This window comes from Dasypus novemcinctus, chromosome 2 (genome assembly GCF_030445035.2).
Source record: "Dasypus novemcinctus isolate mDasNov1 chromosome 2, mDasNov1.1.hap2, whole genome shotgun sequence".
Classification (NCBI taxonomy): domain Eukaryota; kingdom Metazoa; phylum Chordata; class Mammalia; order Cingulata; family Dasypodidae; genus Dasypus; species Dasypus novemcinctus.
This window is the reverse complement of record NC_080674.1, coordinates 170,540,937-170,568,672: the sequence shown is the minus strand read 5'-3', so window position 1 is coordinate 170,568,672 and position 27,736 is coordinate 170,540,937. Positions and strand designations below refer to the sequence as shown.

The following is a 27,736-nucleotide window of genomic DNA, read 5'->3' as shown; positions in this document are numbered from 1 at the left end:
AACTGCTTGAACCACTTCAGCTCCCACAGCTACTTTTCATAAGAAAAAAAAAAAAAGCAGATTCTATTATGTTGCAATCTTTTAATTGAAGGATTTGACTTTTCTCATTTTCACTTTTATTTATTAAAAGGAATACATGTTTAATTTAGAGGAAGAAAAATGCCTAGAACATACTGCACGAACAACAAAAATACTAGAAAAATCTGCTAACAAAACAACTGCTTATTTTCTAGCATTTTATTTTATATTTATATTTAAAGGGAGTTAGGATGCCCTAGATACTATTTTTCTTTGCAAGTTGAAAATTGTTTTATAGAATTTTTTCTACTAAGATGCAAAATCACTTCGAGGTGGAGTCACAAGTACAAAAAAAGCACGTTATGTTCTGACAGCACCAGGTATTCCTTTCATACTGACTTTTCTACAAATGTAATAAGTTATTTGAATAATTATTTTAGCGACTTTCTTAGTCGGTATAATATATTCTAAAGGAGAGAAGGGACACTTGTTTTCACCGCCTCTTTAACATCTAGTATAACACCTGGCAACTAATTGATACTAATTTTAAATGCCTGCATACTCAATAGTCAGTAACTTCCCTATTCATTTCAAACCTCTCAATTTTTTTGTTTCGTTTTGTTTCTTTTACCTCCCTATTAGCCCTAATATTGCACGATTCTAAAATGAACAAGATTTTACAAACAAAAGGCAGAAAAGAAACTACAAAGACTCCTACCATCCTGGGTAACTAGCGCAATAACCAAGGCCCAAGGTCTCGCGACATTTTCAGGAAAAGGGACGAGATCCAAAGCTTTGTTAGTGTGCATGTATTGGTCGTTTTTCCGGAAGCTACAGCAGTGGCTGCTGGGAGCGGGGCGGGGATCCCGGAAGTAAACATTGAGCGATTGGCTTCGTTTATGTCGCGGCTTTTGGGGGTTAGCTGCTGCCGAGGGACTAATTAAGTAAGTATTCTGAGAACTTGGGAGCCCAGGCTGTGGATCCTCGGGAAATGGGTGAAACGCTCCTAATTCTTAGATATATCCTCGTGATGGAGAATGAACACCAGGTTGAGGGGTGAGCGAGGGCCAGGGATTGAGAAGAAAGCTTTTGTCTCAGGTCTCAGACATGGTTTTTGTGCGCAGCCAAATCAGGTCTGTGCCCTTTGGGAAATAGCCGGGATAGCTGTGGGAGTCTCTCCTTTGTCGCTGCTAGTGGTGGGGACAGCATTGGCGCAGTCCTGGATACTGCCAGAGGAGAGATGGGGGAACGGTCTTTTCCAGTACTTAAATTGACAGAGTTTGGTTCTTCTCCAAAAGAATTTCTTTGAGCTTTAGTTTTCTCGTCTATTAAGTAGGAATAGTAATAGTACCCACTTCACAGAGCTATTACAAGGATTAAATGAGGTAATATATGTAAAGCGCTAAAGTGTTTTACAGTAAGCACTCAGTAAATGGGAGCTGTTATTATTATTAATTGTTGGAGAAAGCAATTTATAGTTTCCTCCCTCCGCAGCTTGGGAATCAAATTAATGTAACTTGATGACTACAATATTTGAGTTTTAATTTTTAATATCACGGGCCCAAAAATCAGTGTCGTATGTAGAGAGTATAGCTTAATGGTTTAAAGAAACCAACTTTGGAGTCAATCAGGCTTGGGTTTGACTCCCCTGTCTCTTACTAGTATGTGGAAGAGTGCTGCGTTGACCTCTCTGATTATGCTTCTTCACCTGTAAAATGGGATTAACCATACAATCTTAATGGAATTTTGGCAACGATTAGGTGAAATAATGCATGGTAAACTCAATAAATCGTAACTGTTATAATGAATATTATTAAATCTCCCATTATCCCCCTCCACCTTACAGTATACTTTGACCATCATTAGTTCATTTATTCCAGAAGCATTAATGGAAGTTTTTCTATAGGTCAGACACAAAAGAACACCTTTGAGAAGCATCATAGACTCCCAGCCATTGAGCACTTTCCATTGAGAAAAAGCCTGTGTAACGACCCTATGGCTGTAGGGAGCGTAGTGTATTACAGAAACTACAAGATGATTAGTGTAGTTATTAGAGAAGGAATGGAATAGTTGTGACAGTGAGGTTGGAGGTATGCAGGGACCAGACCATGATGGACCATATAGATACATTAAAGATGTTGGGTTTTAGAGTATTATAAGAAGCCATTGGGGCTGCACTGTCCTATATTATAGGTGCTAGCTATTTGTAGCTTTTGTGCACCTTGAAATGTGGCTAGTCAAAATAACTGTAAAATACATATTGGATTTTAAAGGCTTAGTTAATGTTTTTATGTTGCTTTCATATTGAAATGATAATATGTTGGATCTATTGGGTTAAATAAAGTATTATAAAGTTCTTTTTATCTGTTTCTTACTACTTTTTTAATATGGCTACTGGAAAACTTGAAATTACATATGGAGCCTGTATTCTGTTTCTCCTGGACAGCATTGCATTGAAGGATTTTAAAATGAGTAGTGGGACATGACATAATCAAAATCAAATTTGTATTTTGAAAAGAGAACCCTATGTGCAGTGTGGAGAATGGATTGGATGGCAATCAGAGGAAACCATTAAGTAGGAAAAGATGATAACTTTCGCTAAGGTGGTAGCATTGAGAATGAAGAGAAGTAGATGAATTTGAATGGTTTCAGGAGGTGAAAATAATAATTCTTAATGAAGAAATCTGTACAGGGTATGAGCTAGAACAAGGACTTACCCTGTTGAGTTTAGGTGTCTCTGAGACCTCAAAGTCGAAATGTCCAGTAAGCAATTGGATATATGAATCTAAGCTCAGATGAGAGATCTGAACTAGAGAAGTCAGTCAGAGAGCTATCAGTGTGTATTAGTAGCTATTGAAGCCTTGGATGTAGATGAGTTTGTCCACTAGTGGAGTTTAGGAAGAGGAAGGAATACCTAGGACTGAGCCTTGAGGAACCCAACAATGAATAACTGGACAGAAATGGATGAACCTGCAAAGGAGACAGGAGAAGTAAGCAGAGAGATACAAGAAAAATCAGGAGTGCGTGATGTCATATAAGCCAAGGATAATACATCAAAAATGGAGGGAACAGAATGGAAATTGGTACAATGGATTTAGCACATTGGTCATTGATAATTTATTTTATTTTTTATTTTTTTAAAGATTTATTTTTTTAAATTTATTTCTCTCCTCTTCCCCCCATCCCCCAGTTGTCTGCTCTCTGTTCTATTTGCTGTGTGTTCTTCTGTGTCCACTTGTATTCTTGTCAGCAGCACCGGAAATCTGTGTCTCTTTTAGTTGCATCATCTTGCTGTGTCAGCTCTCCGCGTGTGCAGCGCCACTCCTGGACAGGCTGCACTTTTTTTGTGTGGGGCTGCTCTTCTTATGGGGTGCACTCCTTGCATGAGGGGCTCTCCTACAGGGGGACACACCTGCGTGGCAGGGCACTCCTGTGCACATCAGCACTTCACATGGGCCAGCTCATCACATGGGTCACGAGGCCCTGGGTTTGAACCCTGGACCTCCCATGTGGTAGGCAGACACTCTATCCATTAAGCCAAATCCTCTTCCCTGATAATTTATTTTTACTCTTTCTTTAGAGTTGTTGGGGGTAGAAGCTAAATTAGAGGGATTACGGGAAAAATAGAAGATGAGGAAAATAGAGACAACGCGGGAAGCAGACTTGGCTCAGTGGATAGGGTGTCCGTCTACCACATGGGAGGTCTGCGGTTCAAACCCTGGGCCTCCTTAACCCGTGTGGAGCTGGCCCACATGCATTGCTGATGTGTGCAAGGAGTGTCCTGCCATGCAGGGGTGTCCCCGCATAGGGGAGCCCCACGTGCAAGGAGTACGCCCCGTAAGGAGAGCTGCCAAGCGTGAAAGAAAGTTCAGCCTGCCCAGGAATGGCGCTGCACACACAGAGAGCTGACGCAGTAAGATGACACAACAAAAAGAAATACAGATTCCCGTGCTGCTGACAACAACAGAAGTGGACAAAGAAAAACACATAGCAAATAGACACAGAGAACAGACAACTGGGGGGGGGAGGGGAGAGAAATAAATAAATCTTTTTTAAAAAGAGAAAAGAGAGACAATGAATGTTGATAACTCTTAAGACATTTGTGAAGGAATAAAGAGATGAGACCCTGTTTATTCTCCTTAAGGGTTAGTGTGGTAGAAAAGCTTGACACAATACATAGGAGGAGAGAAATTCAGGAATACAGAGAGTCCTGTGAAATTTTACATACATGTGTATATGTCTCATTGGTAAATTAGGGGTGAGGGAAAAACAGCGCTAAGAGCATTAGAGACTTTTTTTTTTAATGTAAGCAAACATCTTTTTTTTTTTTTTTTAAGATTTATCTATTTTTATTTAATTCCCCCCCTCCCCTGGTTGTCTGTTCTCTGTGTCTATTTGCTGCATCTTGTTTCTTTGTCCACTTCTGTTGTCGTCAGCGGCACGGAAAGTGTGGGTGGCACCATTCCTGGGCAGGCTGCACTTTCTTTCACTCTGGGCGGCTCTCCTTACGGGGTGCACTCCTTGCGCATGGGGCTCCCCTACGCGGGGGACACCCCTGCGTGGCAGGGCACTCCTTGCGCGCATCAGCACTGCGCATGGGCCAGCTCCACGTGGGTCAAGGAGGCCCGGGGTTTGAACCACGGACCTCCCATGTGGTAGACCGACACCCTAACCACTGGGCCAAGTCCGTTTCCCGTGTAGAGACTTTTTTGAGAATGGAAAAGAGACTCTTCTCTTACAGCTAATATGAAAGAACAACATTATGTGAAACATTTTATATAACCCACAATATGTGTCATTAGGATGTGTTTTTGGTAGTTTCAGTGACTAACTCGTGAAGTCCTAGTTTATACTGAAACTTCTTTTTTTCTCTTAGAGGAGGCCAAATAAACATGTCGACTACAGCTGTAGAAGCAGTTAGTGCTGCTCCCCTCTCGGGGTCCAAAGAAATGAGTTTGGAGGAACCAAAAAAGATGACCAGAGAGGACTGGAGAAAGAAAAAAGAACTAGAAGAACAGCGAAAACTGGGTAATGCTCCTGCAGAAGTCGATGAAGAAGGAAAGTAAGTATTTTGTTCTTAACTGCATGTTCTGATTATTCATAATTCAAATTCATGTCTACCTAGTTTATCAATTTCTCATTCTTTGCTTTGGCAGAAAGCTATCTTTACCATTAACATTGTTTTTGTTTTTACTGTTTATTTTATTAGACTAATATGTATAAAGTTTAATGATCAATTCATATTGAAAGACTTAAAATTAACAGGAATAGTCTCATTCCACCCTTCCAGCTCACCTGCACCACTCTACAGAAGTGCCTACTTTTAAATCTTTCAGTTTTGTGTTTTTCTGATTGATACCTCTATATCTCTAAATAATATAGTTATATCATTTTAGTTACTGAGTTCTAGACATTGTCTATTAACTTCTTGCCATGAAAGAAGATTTCACTCACTGACACACATCTCTATCATTCTTCACTCCCTTCCCCCTTGATTATATCACTATTCTTAGTTTCTTTGTTGGAAAAATTTTAATTCTCATATAAATTACTTTCTTCTTTATTCTTAAATGCTTTTTATTTTATTTTATTTTTACTTTTTATTTTATTATAGAATTACCAACTGTATTCCCTCTCCTTCCTTCTACCACAGTTATATCTCTCGTCTTCTCTTTATAGGTGACCTTTGTAATTGTAATATCAATTATTTTCACATTTTATTCTTCAAAATTTTTTTTCTTATTATAGAGATATCAACCCTCATATTCCGCAGTACATTTCTTCAGTGCCATGGTACATTGATCCATCAAAAAGACCTACGTTAAAGCACCAGAGACCACAACCAGAAAAACAAAAGCAGTACAGCTCATCTGGAGAATGGTACAAGAGAGGCGTAAAGGAGGTATGTGTGCAGTCTGTGGATCTGGAGATTTTTAGAATTTAATAAAAGAACCTTTAATGTAATACTGTATAAAGTAGAAATAGATTATATAACCCTTTATCTGATAATAAAATTCACAGTGCATACTAGTTTAGCTTCTGGATTTTTTTAAGTTCTATATTGCTAAAGTCCTTAAACTTTCTCATTTTTAAATGTAGGGGCTTCTAATTGGTTTCCTCTGAAGGAATAAATCATTTCACTAGATAGTATAGTAATGAAGTTAATTTCTAAGTTATTCAGATAAATAAGACATTTTCTTTGTTTTTATTTATATTTTATGCTCATTTATAGAATTCTGTAACAACCAAGTACCGCAAAGGAGCATGTGAAAATTGTGGGGCCATGACACACAAAAAGAAAGATTGCTTTGAGGTAGGTTCACCTTTGAGAATTTTGGGTGCTGCTGCCAGAGAGTTTTCTTTTATTTTTTTTGTTGTCATCAAGCTTAATTCTATTTTTCTAAAATTACCCATATTTACGTACAAGTTAAACTACAGCCTTTGCTGAAAGATTAAAGTGATTATTGAGTAGACTGTAAAGTCCCATAGTATTTTAATTCCAGCTCTGTAAAAGTTTTATGAAATTTTCCTATGGGTACCAGTACTTAGTAAAAGATAAAATTTTTGTCTGTTTTCCAGAGACCTAGGCGTGTTGGAGCAAAATTTACAGGTACTAATATAGCTCCAGATGAGCATGTCCAGCCTCAGCTGATGTTTGACTATGATGGGAAGAGGGATAGGTGGAATGGCTACAATCCAGAAGAGCACATGAAAATTGTAGAAGAATATGCTAAAGTTGATCTGGTAAGCAAAAAATCCCTGCTTTTTTACTATCCTTAAAGAAAATACACTCTCACTATATTACTAATTTAGCAACTCTATGTTTTGAGTCTTTGGTGGTATTTTTATAATACCAATAATAGCAGACCTAATTGAATAGGGAAAATAAACAGTGTGATGCCCTTATTTGACAACAATTTCTTTTTATTTGATCCTTTTATTAGTCTTAGTCTCTGACTTAGTTATAAAAGACATTGGAAGTATAATGAAATAATTTAAAAATTTTTTGTGATGATGAATGCACAACATTGTGATTATACTAAAAGCCATTGATTATATGTTTTAGATAGGTCATATGGTCTGTGACTATATCTCAATAAAATTGCTTAATAAATAAAAAATAAAGGTGCAAGAATAGCCGGAAATAGCAGGTATGTGTAGCAGGAGAAACATAGATTGAGAGGCGAAGAATTTTCTTGTTTGTTTTTTGTTTTTTATTATCATCATTATTGAAATAATGAAAGTGCCCTAATAATAATTGAAGTGATGAATGCACACTCTGTGATTATGCCAAATACATTGATTTTAAGTTTAAATGAATTGTATGCTTTATTAATATGTGTCAGTAAAATTGATTTGTTAAAAAAACAAAAGATACTGAAAATAGGACAACAGCTTAGTATCTAAAACTTTTGGCTTTCTGAGGCTGTAAACTCTTGGCTCTCAAGCTTTAGCTTGCCCATGGACCTGTTTTATTTGTCTCACTTCACATATTTATTTTAATGCATCCTTTTTTCTGTTAGCATTTCACCTAATCACCCCCATTTCTTAAAACTACAGTCATACCTTGTCATTTTAAATTAGAGTTAACATTTTAAATCATGACATTTCACATACAAATCTGGATTTCAACTGTACTTGAACCCTGAAAAATTTTGTAACTCGACCAGCCTGGCAAGAGGCACTCATCTGGAATTACATGGCAGCTGTCCCTTTTAGACAAAGCATGCTGTGTAGTTTACCACTAATGCTATCTGGCTCAATCTGCATTAACTGCCATGTCCAAATAGGAGTTTGCCACCAATGTTTTCTCAGAAGTCATAGATCGTAGAGCTAGAAGGAATCTAAAAGAGATTACTTTTCCAGTGACCTTTTCTGAAAATAACAGAATTATTCATTTTAAATTTATAAAAGTAAATAGGAGAGTGAATGTAGTTCCATAGTTGAACACCTGCTTCACATATACAAGGTCCTGGGTTCAATCCCTGGTACCTCCTAAAAAGAAAAGTAAATGACCCTTTATATATTATAAGTAAACTTTAAAATGTTTCTGTTTTTTTTAGGCAAAACGAACACTGAAAGCACAAAAACTCCAAGAAGAATTAGCCTCGGGAAAATTAGTAGAGCAAGCTGTAAGTAATAAAAGTGTTCAGTAAGAAATACCAAATGCTTAGTAATCAAAGAAATGAAAATTGCATCAAGAATTAATTTTTATCTCCCCAATTAGAAAAGGTTTTTGCAAGCAAGAGGTGCTATTGAGGAGGAAGACTAAAACTAATACTTTCTATTCTGTTCATGGGAATATGACTTGATGGCAGTCATTTTGGAAAGAATATGAACATAAAATATTCATATAATTTTTCTGGAATTATTTTACTAGATCCATCCATCCTAAAGAATATTCTAGAATTCAGAAGAGTCATGCACCAAGATGTTCATTGAAGCATTTTTTGCAATAGCAGGAAATTTAAAATGACTTAAATGTCTAGGAATAGGGAATTGTTAAGTTATTATGTATCGGCACAGTGGCTGAATCTTGCATGTCTCTTAATATAGCAGTTATTGATACTTTGTCAACAACACGGGAAAACGCTCACAAGAACACATGATAAAATATTAGGATGTTATCACAGAGAAAAACAGAATACCAACTCTCATTTAATATAGAATTACTGACTTTTTCCTTATTCCATTTTTTTTTTTTAATTTTTTCCACATTTTCAGTAACATACATGCATTCTAAAATTGAGCAAAAAAATATCATACTAAAAGATAGGTAATTTGGGGAGTGGATATAGCTCTGCAATTGAGTGCCTGCTTCCCATGTATAAGGTCCCAGGTTCAATCCCTGGCTTTGGTACCTCTTTTAAAAAAAGAAAAAGTAATTGTAACCATTTTTCTTTTTTCTTTTTCTTTTTTTTTTCTAACTTGAGCTCTTTATAGCACTACATGTTGCTATATACCTATCTAAAATTAAGGCACTGTTTATGTCAACTTTTTAGCTTATTAGAGTTTTTAAAGTTTTTTTTTTAAACAAATTCATGACATACACTATTTCCACTCCCCTTTTATTTTACAAAAATGGTAGCAAAGTATACATATTCTCTAGCACCTTAAATAGAATCATTTTTAATGATTTCTCAGTGTTCCATTTCGTGCCGTAATTATATACCCAAGCTTCTATTGTTAATTTTATTTTTTTCCTAATATTTCCCTATTATAGATAGTATTATAAATCACATTTTTTTATGTGTATCTTTATATAATTGGCATAGTTTTTCCTTAGGATAAATTCATAGAAGTCTTTTTTTTTTTTAATATAAATCTTTTAATCTTTTTTTTTTTCTCTTTATTTTTCTAATGTTACATTCCAAAAATATGAGGTCCCCATATACCCCCCACCCCCCTCACCCCACTCCTCTGCCCTTAACAGCAACCTCCTCCATCATCATGAGACATTCATTGCATTTGGTGAATACATCTCTGAGCAACGCTGCACCTCATGGTCAATGGTTCAGACCATAGCCCACACTCTCCCACAGTCCACCCAGTAGGCCATGGGAGCACATACAATGTCTGGTAACTGTCCCTGCAGTACCACCCAGGACAACTCCAAGTACTGAAAATGCCCCCACACCTCATCTCTTCCTCCCACTCCCTACCCCCAGCAGCCACCATGGCCACTTTCTCCACACCAATGCCACATTTTCTTCGATTACTAATCACAATAGTTCATGAATAGAATATCAGTAAGTCCACTCTAATCCATTCTCTATTCCTCCATCCTGTGGACCCTAGAATAGCTGTGTCCACTCCACATATATATCAAGAGGGGGCTTAGATTGCACATGGATGCAATTCTCCTGCTTTCAGTTGTAGGCACTCTTGGCTCCCTGGTGTGGTGGTTGACCTTCTTCACCTCCATGTTAGCTGAGTGGCATAAGTCCAATAAACCAGAGTGTAGGAGCTGCAAGTCTGTTGAGGCTCAGGGCCTGGCTATCACATGGTCAGTCCAGAGATTCAGGTCCCCTGGGTATACATCTTAATTGGTGGTGCAATGAATATGCATATTTCAAATTTTGATGACATATCACTTAGCCAGAAAGACTATATACCACTTTGTCCGTCCACCAATTTATATATGCACCTATGCCATATACCCCCATTCATACTATAAGGTGGTATTTTTAATCTCTGAAGCCTTTTTAAGAAAACGTGATGTGTAAAACACAAATATTGGTGATATTGCATATATAAGACTTTTTACCAAATATAAATACAAATATACTAGAGAGAAGGAAAAAGAATAGCAGCTATGTATGGCAGGGGAAGCATAGAGAGATTGAGAGGCAATGAGCTTTGTTTTTTATCATTATTATTATTATTATTGGAATAATGAAAGTGTTCTAAGAATGATTGAAGCGATAAATGCACAAATATGTGATTACACCAAATACTATTGATTGTATACTTTGGATGGATTTATGCTTTGTTAATTGTATCACTAATGAAAAAGGAACATTGATTTGGTAACCACTTTGCATTAGGCATTTTGTGGAGTAAGGGACTATCCTGACTAAATGCTACTGAAGAAAAGAGTATTTTTGTGTTAAGGATTTCTGACTCTCCCTAAATCACAGAATAGTGTTACCTAAGTAGATCTCTTCATTGCCCATATTTTACAAAGGGTTTTCATACTCTGAAGATATTTATTAAATGATCGTGGTAACTTTTTGGGGGGAGATTTGATAAAAAATGAATGAGGTTTAATGAACATAATGGTGTACCTGAAAACTAACACATTTTGAAATAAATATTCATTGGATACATTGGTCATCTTATAATTCCTATTACCTTTGTATGATTATAATCGTAAATTAATGAAAATAGGAATTTTCTGGCTTTGTAAACATCTAATAAAATTAACCATTCACAATAGTATACTTATATTGACAACTTCTTATTCTCATAACAAGTGAGAAAATAGGAGAATTTGTTCAGTAGAATTTAATTATATTATCTAACTGTGTTTTTAAAGTGTTAAATAATCAGTCGGTCCAGTTGAAGAAAACTTTAAATTCCTTTCCGTCTTTTATGGTACAGAATTCTCCAAAACACCAGTGGGGAGAAGAGGAACCAAATTCTCAGACGGTAATAAATATTTGCTGTGTCTAGATATAAATTAAAATTTTCCATTTCTGATGGGAAATATTAATATTAATTGAGATTTAAAGAACTCAAGTGAAAAAGGTTTTCATTAAAGGGAAATGAAAGGAAAACAGGAACAGGATACTGAACTCTTTTTTCTTAAATCTTTTTTTCCTCCCTTTCTCTTTCAGGAAAAAGACCATAATAGTGAAGATGAAGATGAAGATAAATATGCAGATGATATTGACATGCCTGGACAGAATTTTGACTCTAAGAGACGGATTACAGTCCGGAATCTCAGGATTCGAGAAGATATTGCAAAAGTAAGCCTTGCCAACACAACATACATATTTGAAAAATATTTGTCTCCCCACCCTAAATTTTATCTGTATGTATAGTATAGTTTGAGTCATTCAAAGATGATTCTGGTTTTTTTCTTCACCTATACTCCAGATAAACACACACACATTTAATTTATTATGACCAATTCCTTTTACTAGTCCTTTGAAATCTTTTTTGCTGTAAGTAAACATTAATGCAATGTTTAACTTTTTTCTTTCTTCTAGTATTTGAGGAATTTAGATCCAAATTCTGCGTATTATGACCCAAAAACTAGAGCGATGAGAGAGAATCCCTATGCCAATGCAGGAAAGAATCCAGATGAGTAAGTATTAAGTTAAATTTATAAATTTCAAGATGAGGGAGGAAAGATTTTAAACATAAGACTGAATCTTAATTATAATGAACATCATCCCTGATTAGATCAGAAGAGAACTGCCTTTCCTTAAATCAATCCCTGTGTGTGAAAAAAAATGTTTTTCAATTTGTATTTACACAGAGTAAGTTATGCAGGAGATAACTTTGTTCGATACACAGGAGACACCATCTCAATGGCTCAGACTCAGCGTAAGTGTTTGCTTTTAAATCAAGGCATTTTATGTCAGCTGTAGAAATTTGGGAGCATTTTTTAAAGCTTATTTTCAAAAGGCATGCAGTAAAGGAAGCTGGCAACTCATTGAGGTGTTTTTAATTACTCTAGTGTTTGCTTGGGAAGCCTATGACAAGGGATCTGAAGTGCATCTGCAGGCAGATCCTACAAAACTAGAGCTGTTGTATAAGTCATTCAAAGTGAAAAAAGAAGATTTCAAAGAACAACAGAAAGAAAGCATCCTGGAAAAGGTAATTTTGAATAAAATGCTAAAGAATAATGTTACTTAAAGAGAAATTACTAGGTAACAAACGTTTGTTTTTTACATTTGGAATGTAAACCAGAGTTCCATTTAATCCATGAACAATATTCCTTTCCTTCCATTAATTTAATCAGTTGCTATACATACGCTTTTTTTTTGATCAGTTAGCTTTACAGCAAAACAAACCACTCCAAAACTTTGTAGCTCTGTGTCATCTGGGCCCGCTTGACTGAGGCTGAGCAATGGTTTAGGGTGGACTCATTCTTGTAGGTAGCAGTTAGGCTTATTGTCCTAAGGGGGCCTTATCTGGGACAGCTCACCTCATAGGCTAGCCCACCCCTACTCCCTTTTTTTTTTTTTTTTTTTCAATTTATTTACCCCCTCTCCCAAATGGTTGTCTCATCTGTTTGTTCATTGTTTGCTCGCCTTCTCCAGAAAGCACTGGGAACTGAACCCGGGACCTCCCACATGGGAGGCAAGTGCCCAATGGCCCGAGCCACACCTGCTCCCTGTAGGCTGCAGTGTCTACTGGCATAGGGCATCTGCTCAGTGCAGCATCTGCCCATCTTCTTTAGGAGGCACTGGGACCCAAATCTGGGACCTCCCATATGGTAGGTGGGGGCCGAACTGGTTAAGCCACACCCACTTCCCACCTACTTCTTCTTTTACATCAGAGCAATCTCAAGGTTCCAGAGAATAGCAACAGAGAGTATGCCTCAGTGCTCAGGTATTTTTCAGGCTTTGCTTATGTCATATCTGTAAATTTTCCATTGACCAAAGCAAGTAACATGGCCAAGCTTAGGTCAAGGGGTGTAGAAATAGACTATATTTCTTGATGGCAGAAGTGGTAAAGTCATGTGTCAAAATGTCTGCATATAGGGATGAGAGAAGTTTCTGGCCATGTTCCAGTCTTTCACACTTAATAGATGAGACATATTTTAGTTTACTTAATGAAAAGTTGGTAGCATATTAGTGTTAATTTTTTTTCAAGATGTTATGTATGACAAAGCCCAGGAAAGAATATTCCCTTAATCTTTCTGATGGAAAATAAACCCTTCAGTAGAGACTTGAATGTAAATCTTTGTTAGAATTTTTCTAATAATGTTCAACGTCCTTCTAGTATGGTGGCCAGGAACACCTGGATGCCCCTCCAGCTGAATTACTTTTAGCTCAAACAGAAGACTATGTGGAGTACTCAAGACATGGAACAGTCATCAAAGGACAGGAGCGGGCCGTTGCCTGCTCTAAGTATGAAGAGGATGTGAAGATCAACAATCACACAGTATGTATTAAACCAGAACCATTTTATGCTCGTGTTAGCATCTTACTCTGAATTGCATTTTCTATTATAACATCATTAGCTAGTCATTGCTATGCTTTTTAAAATACTTAACCTGTATTTTGACCTTTTTACAAAAACAAGAAAAATGTGAAAGAATACTATAATTTTCACTTCTATTATATACCTACTCCCTAGATTTAAAAAAATGTTAACACTTTTGCCATATATACTTTGTCTAGGTATATGTGTATGTGTATACATGTACTGAGAGAGAGATAAAGACAAATATATAGAGAAACACATTTTTTCTATTTATATTTTTTATGTTTTTTTTTTTTTGCTGAAAACCTTTGGAAGAAAGCACTGTGTCATGTATTTCTAAAAAAAAGGATATTCTCCTACATAACCACAATGTCATTATCACACTTTGGAAAATTAACATTAATTCCCTAAATGTCATCTAATATCTAGTCTATCATCACATTTTCCAAAATGTCTTTAATAGCTGTTTTTCTCAACTCATGATCTAAATCAAAGTTTATTTGGATTGGTGGTTATTTCTTTTTAGTCTCTCTTTTCTAGAACATTTCTCCCCTTTTTCATACATTGATGATCATAGAGATCAGGGCAATTATCAAGAAGACTATCTTGTTATATATTTGACTGTTTCCTTGAGGTATCATATAACTTATTCCTCTATTCCCTTTATTTCATATAAATGGGAATTTCAGTCTAAAACCCTGATTATATATGTTAAACATTTTTTGACAAGAATATTTTATAGGTGATGCAGTATGCTTCATATCACATCACATCAGAAAGCATATGTCACTGTCTCTATTCTTGAAATACACAAACTACAATTGTCTGTCAGGTCAAAAACTGGTCTACGCAGAGGAACCAGGCCCGTTATTATATATGAGTGAAGGAGGCCTGGCCGATTACACAAACTGGAGAATGCAAGCCCTATTAATAAGGGTAGCCACTATTAAGCAATGATAGTTGTTGCCATATGAGAATTTGAGTCCAGAATTTCTCAGCTTTTCTGAATTTTTCAAGAGAAGTCAAATATCTTAATTTTTTAAAATACGTTTCTGGGAATAGAATGTAGGAGCATTGTAACCATCATGCCTGCTTCTCACACCTGAGGGCCAACCACCATCTCCCTGTTAGTCAACCTTAGAATACCCACCATTTGCTTCCCAAATTACCTTTTAAGGGGTCTATATTATTTTTCACTTCTACCAACAGTATTTGAAAGTTCCTAATTTCAACTTTTTAAGTACCATCTCTTTCTCTCTGTAGCATATCTGGGGATCTTTCTGGAAAGAAGGCCGATGGGGATACAAATGCTGTCACTCTTTTGTCAAGTATTCCTATTGTACTGGAGAAACTGGGAAGGAGATTGCTGTAAGTAATTGTTATCTGATACTTGAATATGAAAAAAAAAGCCTAAAACACTAAGTTAAACTTGTATGAAACATGTTTTTTTCATGTTTCAAATTGATATGTATGACCCTCAAGTTAAATTACATGTATTTGCTCATGTATTATTACATAGAATGCAGAGGGATGTATTGCAAATGATACATCTGGAGAAGAGTCTTTGAAGAAACCTCAGACCCTCATGGAGGTAAGTCTATAATCATTTGTCCTGAAATTTTTTTTTTAGTCCTGGAAGGAGGACTTTAAGACTTGCACTAAAGGTTTGTTTCCACACTGATAAACCTGTATTTCAATCCTTCCTTTCAGATGCATCAGGTAAAGTTAAAAGAGGAGAAGAAGAAGAAGAAGAAGAAGAAGCATCGAAAGAGCAGTTCAGATAGTGAGGGTGAAGAAAAGAAAATTGAAAAATTGAAAAAGGTATTTTATAATGTCTAAATAGTAAAAGTGACAACTAATAGTCTTATATATTTGGATGGAACTTTAGGGAACAATCTCTATCCCCCTTATTTTAAAAGTGAAGAATCTTGCCCAGAGTCTGGGTGATTTCCCTGGGTCATGTTGTAGCAGGTGTTGAATGAGCATGGAGATTTAGATTTTTTTTTTTTAAGATTATATTTATTTCTCTCCCCTTCTCCCCCATTGTCTGCTCTCTGTGTCCATTCGCTGTGCATTCTTCTGTGTCTGATTGCATTCTTGTCATGCAGCACCGGGAAGCTGTGTTGCTTTTTTTCTTGCATCATTTTGCTGTGGCAGCACTCCTGGGTGGACTGCACTTCTTGTCATGTGTAGCGGTTCTCCTTGCACGTGGGGCACCCGTACACAGGGGACTCTGCTGCGTGGCACGGCACTCCTTGCGCACGACAGCTTTGTGTGGGGGCCAGCTCACTACATGGGTCAGGAGGCCCTGGGTATTGACCCTGGTCCTTCTATGTGGTAGGTGGGTGCTCTATCAGTTGAGCCCCAGCCACTTCCTGAGATTTATATTTTGTGGGTGTAGGTTTTGAGTTCTTTGGGGGGTAGTGATAAATATCATGAACACATAGAAGAAATGTTCTTTGACATGTTTCCCAGAAAAAAATTGCCCCATAGTTCCATAATTTGTTAAATTTCAACAAGACTTTGGGGAAAAGTCAGAATTTTCTTCATTCTCTACCAATAGCATCAGTTTGGGTTTGTATCAGTAAATTGAACCTCATTCAATTTTTCTTATTAAATGACTTTTCTTCAACATTGATTTAAAATGTGCTCCATGAAAATATACTAGAGTAGTCATTAGCTCTAGCTTGACAGTGGAAGGGCTGACTCCCAAGGTCTTTCAGGCAATCCAGGGTTTTGATGTAGCAGTTAATATTCAGTGGTGTCTTTTGGCACTTTGCCACTTTTAAACAAAAAAGATCTGCTATAGGCCCATGATACTCATTCTTTCCCTCTCACTACAGGCACTGAATGCAGAGGAGGCCCGCCTTCTTCATGTCAAAGAGATCATGCAGATTGATGAGAGGAAGCGGCCTTATAATAGCATATATGAAACCCGGGAACCCACTGAAGAAGAAATGGAAGCCTATAGAATGAAACGTCAGAGGCCAGATGACCCCATGGCCTCTTTCCTTGGGCAGTAGTAACCAGACTTAGAAGTTCATCCAAGAAAGACACAACTGATTTGTTTCTTTTTAGTTTCTTGATGATGATCATAGGTGGAAAACTCCTTATCGGCTCTTCTTATTCCTGACTTAAATAAAGCTTGTAGAAGTCCCATAGTAAATTTACTCCTTTACACACTGAAGAAACAAAACAAAGAGAAATTACATTAAGTGGGAATTAAGATTTTTTTTTATATTAGTGATGGGGGATGAAACCTTGAGTCTCTACCTATGAGTGTCCTCTACTCAACAGTTCTTAAGTCTCAAACTTTATTTCCTCAATTTTTGTGGCCTTTAACTGGTATTAGCACAAACACATTTTTAACATAGGTTACTGCATTAGTCAGCCAAAGGGGTGCTGATGCAAAATACCAGAAACTGGTTGGTTTTTATAAAGGGTATTTATTTGGGGTAGGAGCTTACAGATACCAGGCCATAAAGCATAAGTTACTTCCCTCACCAAAGTCTTTTTGGAGCAAGATGGCTGCTGATGACTGCGAGGGTTCAGGCTTCCTGGGTTCCTATGTTCCTGGGGCTTGCTTTATTCTAGCTTCAAGGTTCGTTCCTTTTTGGGACTGGCTTCTCTTTCCCTGCATGCTGACTTCCCAGGGCTCCAGTTTAAATCTTCAGCATCAAACTCCAAAATCAAAACTCCAACATTAAAAGCCCTCAACTCTATTCTTCGTCATGCCTTTTATCTGTGGATCCCCACCCACCAAGGAGTGGAGACTCAACACCCTAGTCATAACTCAGTCATGCCCAGGCACAGACCAGATTATAAGCATAATCCAATATTTCTTTTTGGAATTCATCAATTATATCAAACTGCTAGTTACTTTTTCTCAAAAACAGGGCTTCATTTTTTTGTTATTGCAGATAACGGTAAACTCACTTATTTTATAATTATTTGTCTTTGCCTTCTAAGGTTTTCCTATAAGGTCTGAAGCTAAAAAAATTATTCTACCTTGGGCTTTTCATCCCTGAAAGGAAATCTGTACAACATGTGAGTCATTTTTTCTCCCATGTCAATCTGAATACCAGTAATTTTGTTTTTTACTTTTTTATAAAAATTTAATTTTTCATACATTTCCTTGTACCTTACATGCAGAACTAAATGGGTCAGCCTTTGAATAGAAAAATAACTATTTCTTCATCCTTGACCAGCATTGACTAATCAGCAGTATATCTTTTACCATTCTTGACATGAGTCTTTAGATTCAGAAATTCTTTATTATAGAGGATTTGGTTTGTAATATTGTTTTAATTATAATTGTCTTCATGTAACAATCATGAATATTAAGTTATATTAAAAGACTATAGAAAATCTATTGTCCCTGATTTTTTAATACCCCGCCCCCAAGATGGCTCCTTCATCTGTTGGCTTGTCTCTTCTTGCTTTTAGGAGGTACCAGGTACTAGACCCAGGACCTCTTGTATGGGAGGCAGGTGCCTAACTGCTTGAGCTACATCCACTCTGCTTATTGTGTCTGCTTGTTTATCAGATCATTGCCTCTGCTCATCTTTTTTAGGAGGCACTGGGAACTTAACCAGGGAGCTCCCATGTGGGAGGCAGGCACCCAACTGCTTGAGTCACATCTGCTCCCTGTTGTACTTAATCTTTATAGCCAGCAGGTGTCACTTTATGTGTAAAATTTGTGAAAAGTAACACCTGAAGTTGAAGGTTTCTTTGAAGAACTATAACGATAGCTTGTAAGAGTATTAGTTACTGAGATTGTGATCTTCAAGCCTCTGCTAAGAGCAGATAATATTGAGAGGAAGAGTGGGACAGTAAAAAACAGTCTGTTAAAAACCCCTGACTTGAGTGTATTGACTTTTAACAACTCACTTTTCTAAGCTACCAAAAACTTCTGCATTAAATTGGCATCTCAGAAATGGTACTTGTAGAAGAGTAACTGATCCTGTTGCCATGTCAATAGACTTATATTAAAGTTGTTTCTAACGGAATCAAATTTTCCAATACTATGGATATATATGGTATCTATATTCAGACTAGCTTCAAAGTAAAACAGCAATGTAAATGGACCTAAATCTTACCTCCTTTAAGAAAGTAAAAAATTTTATGTTTTCATATTCCTACGTTAATATGGACAGGATGATTTAACATTAAGTCTGACATTGGTATCTTTTGTATTTTATTTATCTTTTTATTAGGAAAGGTATACATCTGATAATACTTTGAGTGGTTTGTAGCCTTTTTTCAAGTATTTGTAGGGAGATTGAATCATAGGATTGACAGGAAGCATGGGTTAGCTTGAATATGTATTAGGTAATTCCAGAATCCTTTAACAAAAAACATGCCACCTAACCTTCCTGCTCCTCTTCTGTGAGGACTGATTTACTCTAATTTTGGAAAGTTGTATAATACCCAAAATCGTGTCTTATTTATGTTTCATTTTAGAATAACATCTAGAACATTACTTAGATAGGAGCTTTGATTTTATCACATTAATTATTGCTGTTTATCACATTAATTATGCTGTTTATGTGCTGGAACCAAGTACTGTAAATTTCAAGTGTTATTCCTCTTTTGAGAACTTCAAAGGGGTGAGTGATAGATGATACTCCTATTTTGTCAAAAGCAGAAAGACTTAATGAGTCCAAATAGCTTGCTCAAAACTATTAACAGCTAAAAGTCATGGCGTAAGGACATGAAGCCCCTTTCTAGTATTTAAGGCCCTGGTTTATGGACCAGGGTGGTTAGTTTTTTGGTAGTTTCTTCTGTAGACAGAACCCTTAAGCAGGCCCTAAATCTTTACCAGGTTTCTCTCTCAATATCTGAAAATGAGGCATCTGACCCAGATTCTTTGACACCGATCCCCTACCCCACCCCCACCAGCCTTGAGGTTTGCTTCTAGTAAGAACTTACCTATACAATAATGAGTCATCTCATTCCATTAAGTCTGCAAGAATTCTGGAGGGAAAAAATTAATACTCCAGAAATAGGACTTTGAATCTATTTCTTTCATCAGTCTGTTTTCTACTTTCTACTTTGGGATTTTTCCCTAATACCTTTCTACTATGGGTTTATTTCTTTAAATTCCTGTTGTTAAAAAGAATTTTTAAAATACAATTTAAAATATTTTGCCGGAATGGATAATTCTTAGGAAATTCACCCATATGCTCTAATTTTTGTGAGGGGAGGGTGTGATCTGCAAGGGCAAAAGAACACAAGCTCCAGAAGCTCATCCTTCATTTTGAGCATATCAGTGGAATTTAAAGTCTGCCCCATTTGCTTGAATGTTTAATTCGGAAGTACAATGAGCTTCCACTTAATCCTCTTTGTTCTACAGGGATCACAGTAATTATTGGAGCTTTGTAACCTCCAAGGTCAAAACCTGAAACTATGTAAAGCTTAATTTCCAATGATCTCCATTCCAGAGATTTTATGACTCGTCTCTTCCAGAAGTCACAAACTGAAAAATGTCCAACACCACATACACAAGTTAAAAAAAAAACAAAACAAAACTGGAGAAGATCAGCACGCATGCTCCATACTCAACCTAGCCGGCCCCTACCCTGGGTTGTTTGTGCGCCTGCGTGCGAGGAAAAACCTCGCCCTGCCTGCCGGCGGGAAGCAGCCAGAAGAACCCGGATGGAAGCTGGGGCAGGCTGAGCGGAAAGCTGTGGAGGAACCTTGTGCTGGCTTGGCTCCGCACAGATTCGTATTTGGGGGTCGAACCTGAGGAACCGCGGCATAGAGGTTCCGACGCGCTAGAGGCTGGGTCTCAGCGCGAACCGAGAGCGGAACTGAAGCCTCAGACAGGCTCGTCTGACTCTTGGTCCCAGCGCCTAAAAGGAGCCAAAGCATCTCCTGGGCCTGCGGCTCAGGCTCCGAGACGGGCGGGTGGAGACTGAGCGGAGCTCTTCTTCCTCACCGCTGGCACCCTTAGCCAAGCTAGCCCAGGCCAGCTCTAAAACGCTCCGCTGCCTTAAAAATGCCATCAACACTTGCTAGCAGTTAAGAGTTCTGTGTTCTTTACATGCATTCTCATAATTAAACCTCAAAACAGCCCTATAAGGTAGGTACTATTATCATTCCTACTTGAGGAATTGAGGCTTGGAAAGTGCTCACAACCTGTAAAGGAGAGCCCAAGAAGATCCCAGGTGTTGGACTCTGGAATGCATGCTCAACGACTACATTCCCGTTTCTTTTTTTTCCTAGTAATTGATTTTAACTGTAAAATGCAATGATTAAATTCTCCGCCTCTCCAAACACCCGTCCATTCCATGTATAGGCAGTGCTTAGATACATGTTGAGTTGTGTTTGTTGTGGAATTTTAGGTTTACATCTGCACTTTGGTGTCGTTACTGTTGAAATAAATTTTAGCATTCCCTAAATATTTCTATTATGTGAATGTTCACTTTTTACTAATTGATTATTCTCTCAGTTGTGATACGTTTTCTTATCTACCGTTCATACATTTCCAAAAACATTTTGTTATATCAGATCTTTAATTTCAGCATCCAAGACATGTTCCGAAAGAACCGTTCTGAAAACAAATTTTCTTCAGCTTTTTATTTTTCTTTTTATCATAGAAGTAGTTCAAAAAGTTCCTATAAATAGTCAGAATAGTGTAATGATGTGTAACCCTCATCCAGTTTCAATAGTTAATTTCAAGGCCAATCTTATTGCATTTATTTCCACCCCACTTTGTGTATGTGTGTGTGCACTGATGTGTGTATTTCAAAGGAAATCCCAGACATCTTATTTCACTTGTAAATAATTAGGTCTCTATCCAATTTATTTTAAAAGGTCCTATAAGGACTTTTTTTTTTAAAACACAACCACAATACCATTATCACACCCATCTAAACTAACAATAATTCCTTAATATGATTGTTTTTTTTTTATTGTTTACATTTCTAGGATATTGTGATTGCTAAATACCACAAAAGAGCATGTGAAATTGTGAGTTTCTAAAACAAGAAAACCACTTGTGAGGTAAGTTCCTCTTTGAGGATCTTGAAGATTCTTGCCCCCATTCCTTTCTTGAGGGGGATAGAGAAGACTGTAAATGGATTTTTCTAAAAAAATTTTGGTTCAAAACTAATAGATCCATATTATAGATTAAGTAGAGAGTGGATAGGAATCAACTTTCAACATATCCTGTAGTGATTTCTAATGAAAGCTTTTTTCTTCACCTCTTCCCAAAAAAATATACTAAGTAAATATACATAACAGAATACAGAAAGATAAACATTTTTATGCTGATGTCATAATTGTATTGTCATCAATTTGGAGTGATTCTAATCACAAATTGGCCCTATACCCTCATTACTTGATAAAATAATCCTTAAGATGAACTCTGATTTAAACTTCAAATCATCTTTATCAATTGGCAGATATCTTCCAGTATTTTACTGGCTCATTGCAAACAACCATAAGCAGGTCAACTTATTAATTACATCAAAGTAGATTCTATAAAAATAGTTTATCTTGGCAGATCATCTAGAAAGCTAGTTTTTAAAGTAATGTTTACAGCTTACATTATTATTTTTTTTAATGTCCAAATTAAGTATTTGTCTTCAAATTCGTCCCTGTTAAATTATTTCAGCTACATTCTATGGCATAGAGCTTGGGAAACTATAAGGATCACTTATTTATCTTGGCAATAGAATTGTTTCTAAGGTATATTTGAGCCTGCCAAATATGTGGTCAGACCTTAGCTAACGAGGGAGTAAAATAGAAAAAGGTGTGGCTTTCTTTTTAGATCCATCAACTTTCATAGCAGATTGTCATCAACTCACAAACTTAAAAGTCTGTTAAAGCATTTGGACTGTTCTTGTGGCAGTGTAGAATTTCTGCACAGAAGGGATTAGCCTCAAGGATATGTTTTCATTCCTCTAAATGAAATTATCAGAATCACCTGGACAACTTTATATTTTATTCTTTTGTCTTACTTCTGAATAGGGTGATTTATTAGTTCTGAGGTAGTACTGAGACATGTATCTTTTCAAAAAAAATTTCCAGTAATGGCAATGGGAATCTGTAGTTAAGGATCACTGTTCTAGTTACTAGTCATGAGAATTATTAAAATGCTTATTTATAATATATATTTTGGGACCCTACTCTACAGGTGGGGAATCAGAATCTGGAGAACCACTGCCATCTCCGTCCTGTCCTTGGGTTAAGCCAAACCTTAAGAGGACTGACAACTGCCATTTCATTGTTTTGGCTTCTTTCTTGACTGCTTTTATTAAGGAATAGTTATGTGAAAAAGCATCTTTACTGTAGTTAAGAATGTCTTTGTAAAAGAGAAATTTTTTTGAAGATTAGTAACAAGAATAGTTGTGTTTCTCCTGCTTAACTTATTTTGCTTTCATTATATGGACAGTATGAATCATGAACTGATGTTGTGCTATAATTTATTCTAGCAACAAGGAAGCTCTGAGGCAAATTTATAATCTACTGCTGTCAAGAGTGACTTAATCAAACTTAAAGACCTATTTGGAATTCTCAACTTAAGTGGAGTCAAAGCTGTTCAAGAATTAAATAGTTTTACATACCATTTAATTCTTACCTATTAAAAAGAACTAGCCACCATGACATAATCTATCCTTCCATAGAATATTCACCATCTTTATTCAGTGGATCTTAACTGGGAGTTAAGATCCTTAGGGCAGGTTGGAAGGGGAGAGTGGTAGTGAAATACTCTTTCTGGGGATACAAAATGTGCCAGACTTGTTTGGAAAATGCACCATTGAAAACAAGCCATAACTGTGCAACCCACCAATAGAGGACTTACGTCAAAACTTGCCTAAGCCCACACCTCCCATGTGTAACTTGCTGGCAAATCATTTATTCCAGGAAATTCGATGTTTTCAATTAGACTGTCATGGTGTTACGGCTTACTTTAAACTGACATGTTGCAGGGTATTTTTTGACATATACTTGGGTGACAGGATGGCATGTGATAAGGCTTTAATTTAGTTAGTCACTGATTTTTAATATGTGGGTTATATTTTACTTCCAAAGCACAATTCTGCGGCATCTCTGGAGTACTACCTGATAATTTTTGTGTGCCATGTCCAAGAAACGCAAATGGGATGATGACTATGTTCGTTACTGGTTCACATGTATGACAGAAATTGATGGAACTCAGCGCCCACAATGTGTATTATGTAACTCAGTATTTTCAAACTCTGATCTCAGACCATCAAAGCTGTCTGATCATTTTAACAGACAACATGGTGGTGTAGGTGGGCATGATCTCAATAGCGTGAAGCATATGCCAGCACCATCTGATCAGAGTGAAACCTTGAAAGCATTTGGAGTTGCATCTCATGAGGATGCCTTATTACAAGCATCTTATCAGTTTGCATATTTATGTGCCAAGGAGAAGAATCCTCATACAATAGCTGAAAAATTAGTGAAACCTTGTGCATTGGAAATAGCACAGATAGTTTTGGGACCAGATGCACAAAAGAAGCTTCAGCAGGTTCCCTTATCAGATGATGTAATCCATTCTAGAATTGATGAAATGAGCCAGGATATCTTACAGCAAGTTCTGGAAGATATCAAAGCCAGTCCTCTTAAAGTGGGTATGCAGCTTGCTGAGACAACTGACATGGATGACTGCAATCAGCTAATGGCATTTGTACGATATATAAAAGAAAAAGAAATCATAGAAGAATTCCTATTCTGTGAACCATTGCAGGTAACCATGAAAGGAATAGATGTGTTCAATCTCTTCAGAGACTTCTTTTTGAAGCATAAAATAGCACTTGATGTATGTGGCTCCATTTGTACTGATGGTGCCTCTTCTATGCTAGGAGAAAATTCAGAATTTGTTGCCCATGTAAAGAAAGAGGTGCCACATATTGTGATCACACATTGTATGTTGAACCCTCATGCACTTGTTACAAAGACATTGCCTTCAAAACTGAAGGATGCTCTTTTTACTGTGGTGAGGGTAATAAATTTCATCAAAGGGCGAGCTCCAAATCATCGCCTCTTTCAGGCTTTTTTTGAAGAAATTGGTATAGAGTACAGTGTTCTCCTTTTCCATACTGAAATGAGGTGGCTTTCCCGAGGCCAAATACTTACTCATATTTTTGAAATGTATGAAGAAATAAATCAGTTTCTTCACCACCAAAGTAGTAACTTAGTAGATGGCTTTGAAAATGAAGAGTTTAAAATTCACTTAGCATACCTCGCAGATTTATTCAAACACCTAAACGAACTTAGTGCATCTATGCAGAGGACTGGGATGAACACAGTGTCGGCTCGAGAGAAGTTATCTGCTTTTGTTAGGAAGTTTCCATTTTGGCTAAAGCGAATTGAGAAAAGAAATTTTACCAACTTTCCTTTTCTTGAAGAAATAGTTGTGTCAGGTAATGAAGATGTACACATTGCAGCCGAAATAACACTGCATCTACAACAGTTGAGCAACTTCTTCCATGGATATTTTTCTGTTGGAGATCTTGATGAGGCAAGTAAATGGATACTGGATCCATTTCTTTTTAACCTGGATTTCGTCGATGATGGTTATTTAATGAAAAATGATCTTGCTGAATTACGAGCTAGTGGCCAAATCCTAATGGAATTTGAGACAATGAAGCTTGAGGATTTCTGGTGTGCTCAATTCATAGTGTTTCCAAACTTAGCAAAGACAGCTCTAGAAATCCTTGTGCCATTTGCAACAACATACCTTTGTGAATTGGGATTTTCATCACTTTTACATTTTAAGGCAAAGTCCAGGAGCTGCTTTAATGTAAGTGATGACATTCGTGTGGCTATTTCAAAAAAAGTTCCTCGTTTCTCAGATATCATTGAACAAAAGCTACAGCAAAAATCTCTGTAAGCTGACATACTTTTTAATGTATAATTTTTAAATATTCTTAATAACATTGTAAAATTAAGCTGTAATTCTTTCACTTTTATATTTATGGTATGCTGAATCCTAAGTTTTAAAAAATTAAGCAACTTCAACTTTTAATGAGGCATTGTAAAAATATGTTTTGAGAATAAGAACACAAGCAGTAAGAAAGGTTAAATACCACTGCCTAGTTGATACATAGAATATTTCTAATTCTAAGTATCTGTTTAACCTATTGATGTCACACATAAAAAAGACATTGAAGACATCCAGCTAAATGGTACAATAGGTTAAGAATTGAGCCAAGACAAAAGAGACAACCTCCCAGAGGAGGCATCTTCAAGTTAAGAGTAAAAGTCAAAAGGAAAAAAATGACAGACCAAATGCTTCCATCTCTGAGGATTGTTATAGGGAGGTTAATGAAGTCAGAAGAGGATTGTGAAATACTGTAGTGGGAATGGGATGATTCTGGCTTATATAAAATTTCTACTTAAATGTACTCTTTGGATTACTCTTGCAATGTCCATTCCCCTGATTCCCATTGTCTAAATTCCATGATGTTAATAAATTCCTTGATATCCTATTAGCCATTCTTTGTCTTCTTTTTAAATTACTTCAGGACTCCAAAACATCAACCCTGCTGAAAAGGAGATCCCAGAGGTTTCCCTAGAGATTCTGATTTAGTGGGTCTGGAATAAGGTTAAGGATCATCATTCTTATCTGGCATCTTAGGTGATCCCAATGGATCCTTTGGTCCTCAGGCCTCATTTCATTTTACCTACACCTATTTTCCCTTTACCTCAATTTCCTCACTTATTTTACATCTCATACTATATGTATATGTATTTTTCTAAGATACTTCAAAACTTTTGGAAAGACCATAATTAAATTGACATGAAATCACTGGAGTAATGATAAGTAAATTGACATGAAATCCCTGGAATAATTCAGGGTCATCCAAAAGTTCCCCATGGGAATCTAAATTAATGCATTGTTGTCTGGATAATAGTTTGATACACACACACTATGTGTATATATATATACACACACTTTTAATTTAAATAAACATTCCAAAATTACAATGTTTTATCAAATTCTGCATGTTCACACATGAAAAAATTTACAGAGCTCTATAATAAAAACCCACAGTCTTGATTTATCAGCTTTAGACGTTTTACATTGATTTTTTTAGATAGTAGACAAGGCTTTATCTACAACACATCCATCTCCTTTCCTATTGCTCTTCCTTTTTTTAAATTATTATTATAGCACTAATTTTAGCTCTTCTATTGGTTATTCCTAGTCCTTTGAGGATTTATCCCTTTAGAAATTTATCACGTGGAAAGAATCAGGAATGTCCAGTTTTATTTATAGGATAAATAATTACAGCATTTCTATAGTAGTGAAAATTGAAAGCAACCTGAAGGGAAATGGAACCCTAATGCCAAGATTTAGATCCCACTGGAGTACTTTTTATATTTTATGCACAAAATTCAGCTTTATCACTATTCCATCAAAATGCTTTTATTAGTAAATATAAATACATGCCTTTTTTTTTATTTAAAAGAGTAGTTACAAAATTTAAGTACTGATTCTTCCTATTGTGGCAAACATCAAGAGTAATAGGGAAGTTTCCTAAAGTTAATACAGAGTAAACCTGGATAAGTATGTATGAAGTTTAATTTGTAGCCAAATAAAAAGATAGGAAAAAAACAGGGATGGGAACAATGGCATGTATAAAGCCTGGAACCTAATAATGTAATAACAGAACTAGGATGAAATGCCAGAAGCAAATGACCTTCAAAAGCAAGTCTTTTATTAAGTCTAGAATTCTGTTTGACTAAATTCATCAATTTCTGCTCTGAAATAAAAACCCAAAGGACATTTCTAAAGGAAATGGCAAATAGTCCCCTTCCACAGATGGCTTCCTCATCTGTTTGCCCGTGTGGGAGGTGGGTGTTCAGCTGCTTGAGCCATATCCACTCTCTGCTCTGTTTTTGCTTGTTGTCTGCTTGTTTGCTCATTGTCTACTTGTTTTTGCTCATTGTTGGTCTTCTTGAGGATACACCAAGAACTGGACCCAGCACCTCCCGTGTGGGAGGCAGGTATTCAACTGCTTGAGCCACATCTACTCCCCTAGAGGGTTTTTTCTTCGTATTTGAAATAGTTTAT

The 27,736-nt window shown here is 36.5% G+C and overlaps 2 protein-coding genes across 5 annotated transcripts in view; both read left to right on the top strand.

The window, feature by feature from the left end:
* Nucleotides 1-853: 853 nt before the first annotated feature.
* On the top strand, nucleotides 854-18,048 carry SLU7 (SLU7 homolog, splicing factor). Its single transcript, XM_004467215.4, has 16 exons — nucleotides 854-962; nucleotides 4,895-5,080; nucleotides 5,767-5,920; nucleotides 6,251-6,331; nucleotides 6,598-6,762; nucleotides 8,082-8,150; nucleotides 11,122-11,169; nucleotides 11,358-11,489; nucleotides 11,733-11,830; nucleotides 12,005-12,072; nucleotides 12,206-12,345; nucleotides 13,477-13,638; nucleotides 14,944-15,048; nucleotides 15,200-15,271; nucleotides 15,391-15,501; nucleotides 16,524-18,048. The coding sequence occupies exons 2-16, from the start codon at nucleotides 4,911-4,913 to the stop codon at nucleotides 16,701-16,703; spliced, it is 1,755 nt and encodes a 584-aa protein (XP_004467272.1). The 5' UTR covers nucleotides 854-962; nucleotides 4,895-4,910; the 3' UTR covers nucleotides 16,704-18,048.
* A 2,210-nt stretch (nucleotides 18,049-20,258) lies between these two features.
* The window catches only part of C1QTNF2 (C1q and TNF related 2), a 67,419-nt gene continuing 59,941 nt past the window's right edge, over nucleotides 20,259-27,736 (top strand). The window contains exons 1-3 of one of the 4 annotated variants that reach the window (XR_011647011.1): nucleotides 20,259-20,764; nucleotides 21,613-21,687; nucleotides 22,823-26,147. The gene's annotated coding sequence lies outside the window, so the exon portion shown is untranslated. Of the gene's footprint in view, nucleotides 20,765-21,612; nucleotides 21,688-22,822; nucleotides 26,148-27,736 lie in introns of those variants that run through there. The other 3 variants (XR_011647012.1, XR_011647013.1, XM_071210920.1) reach the window with 3 other exon arrangements.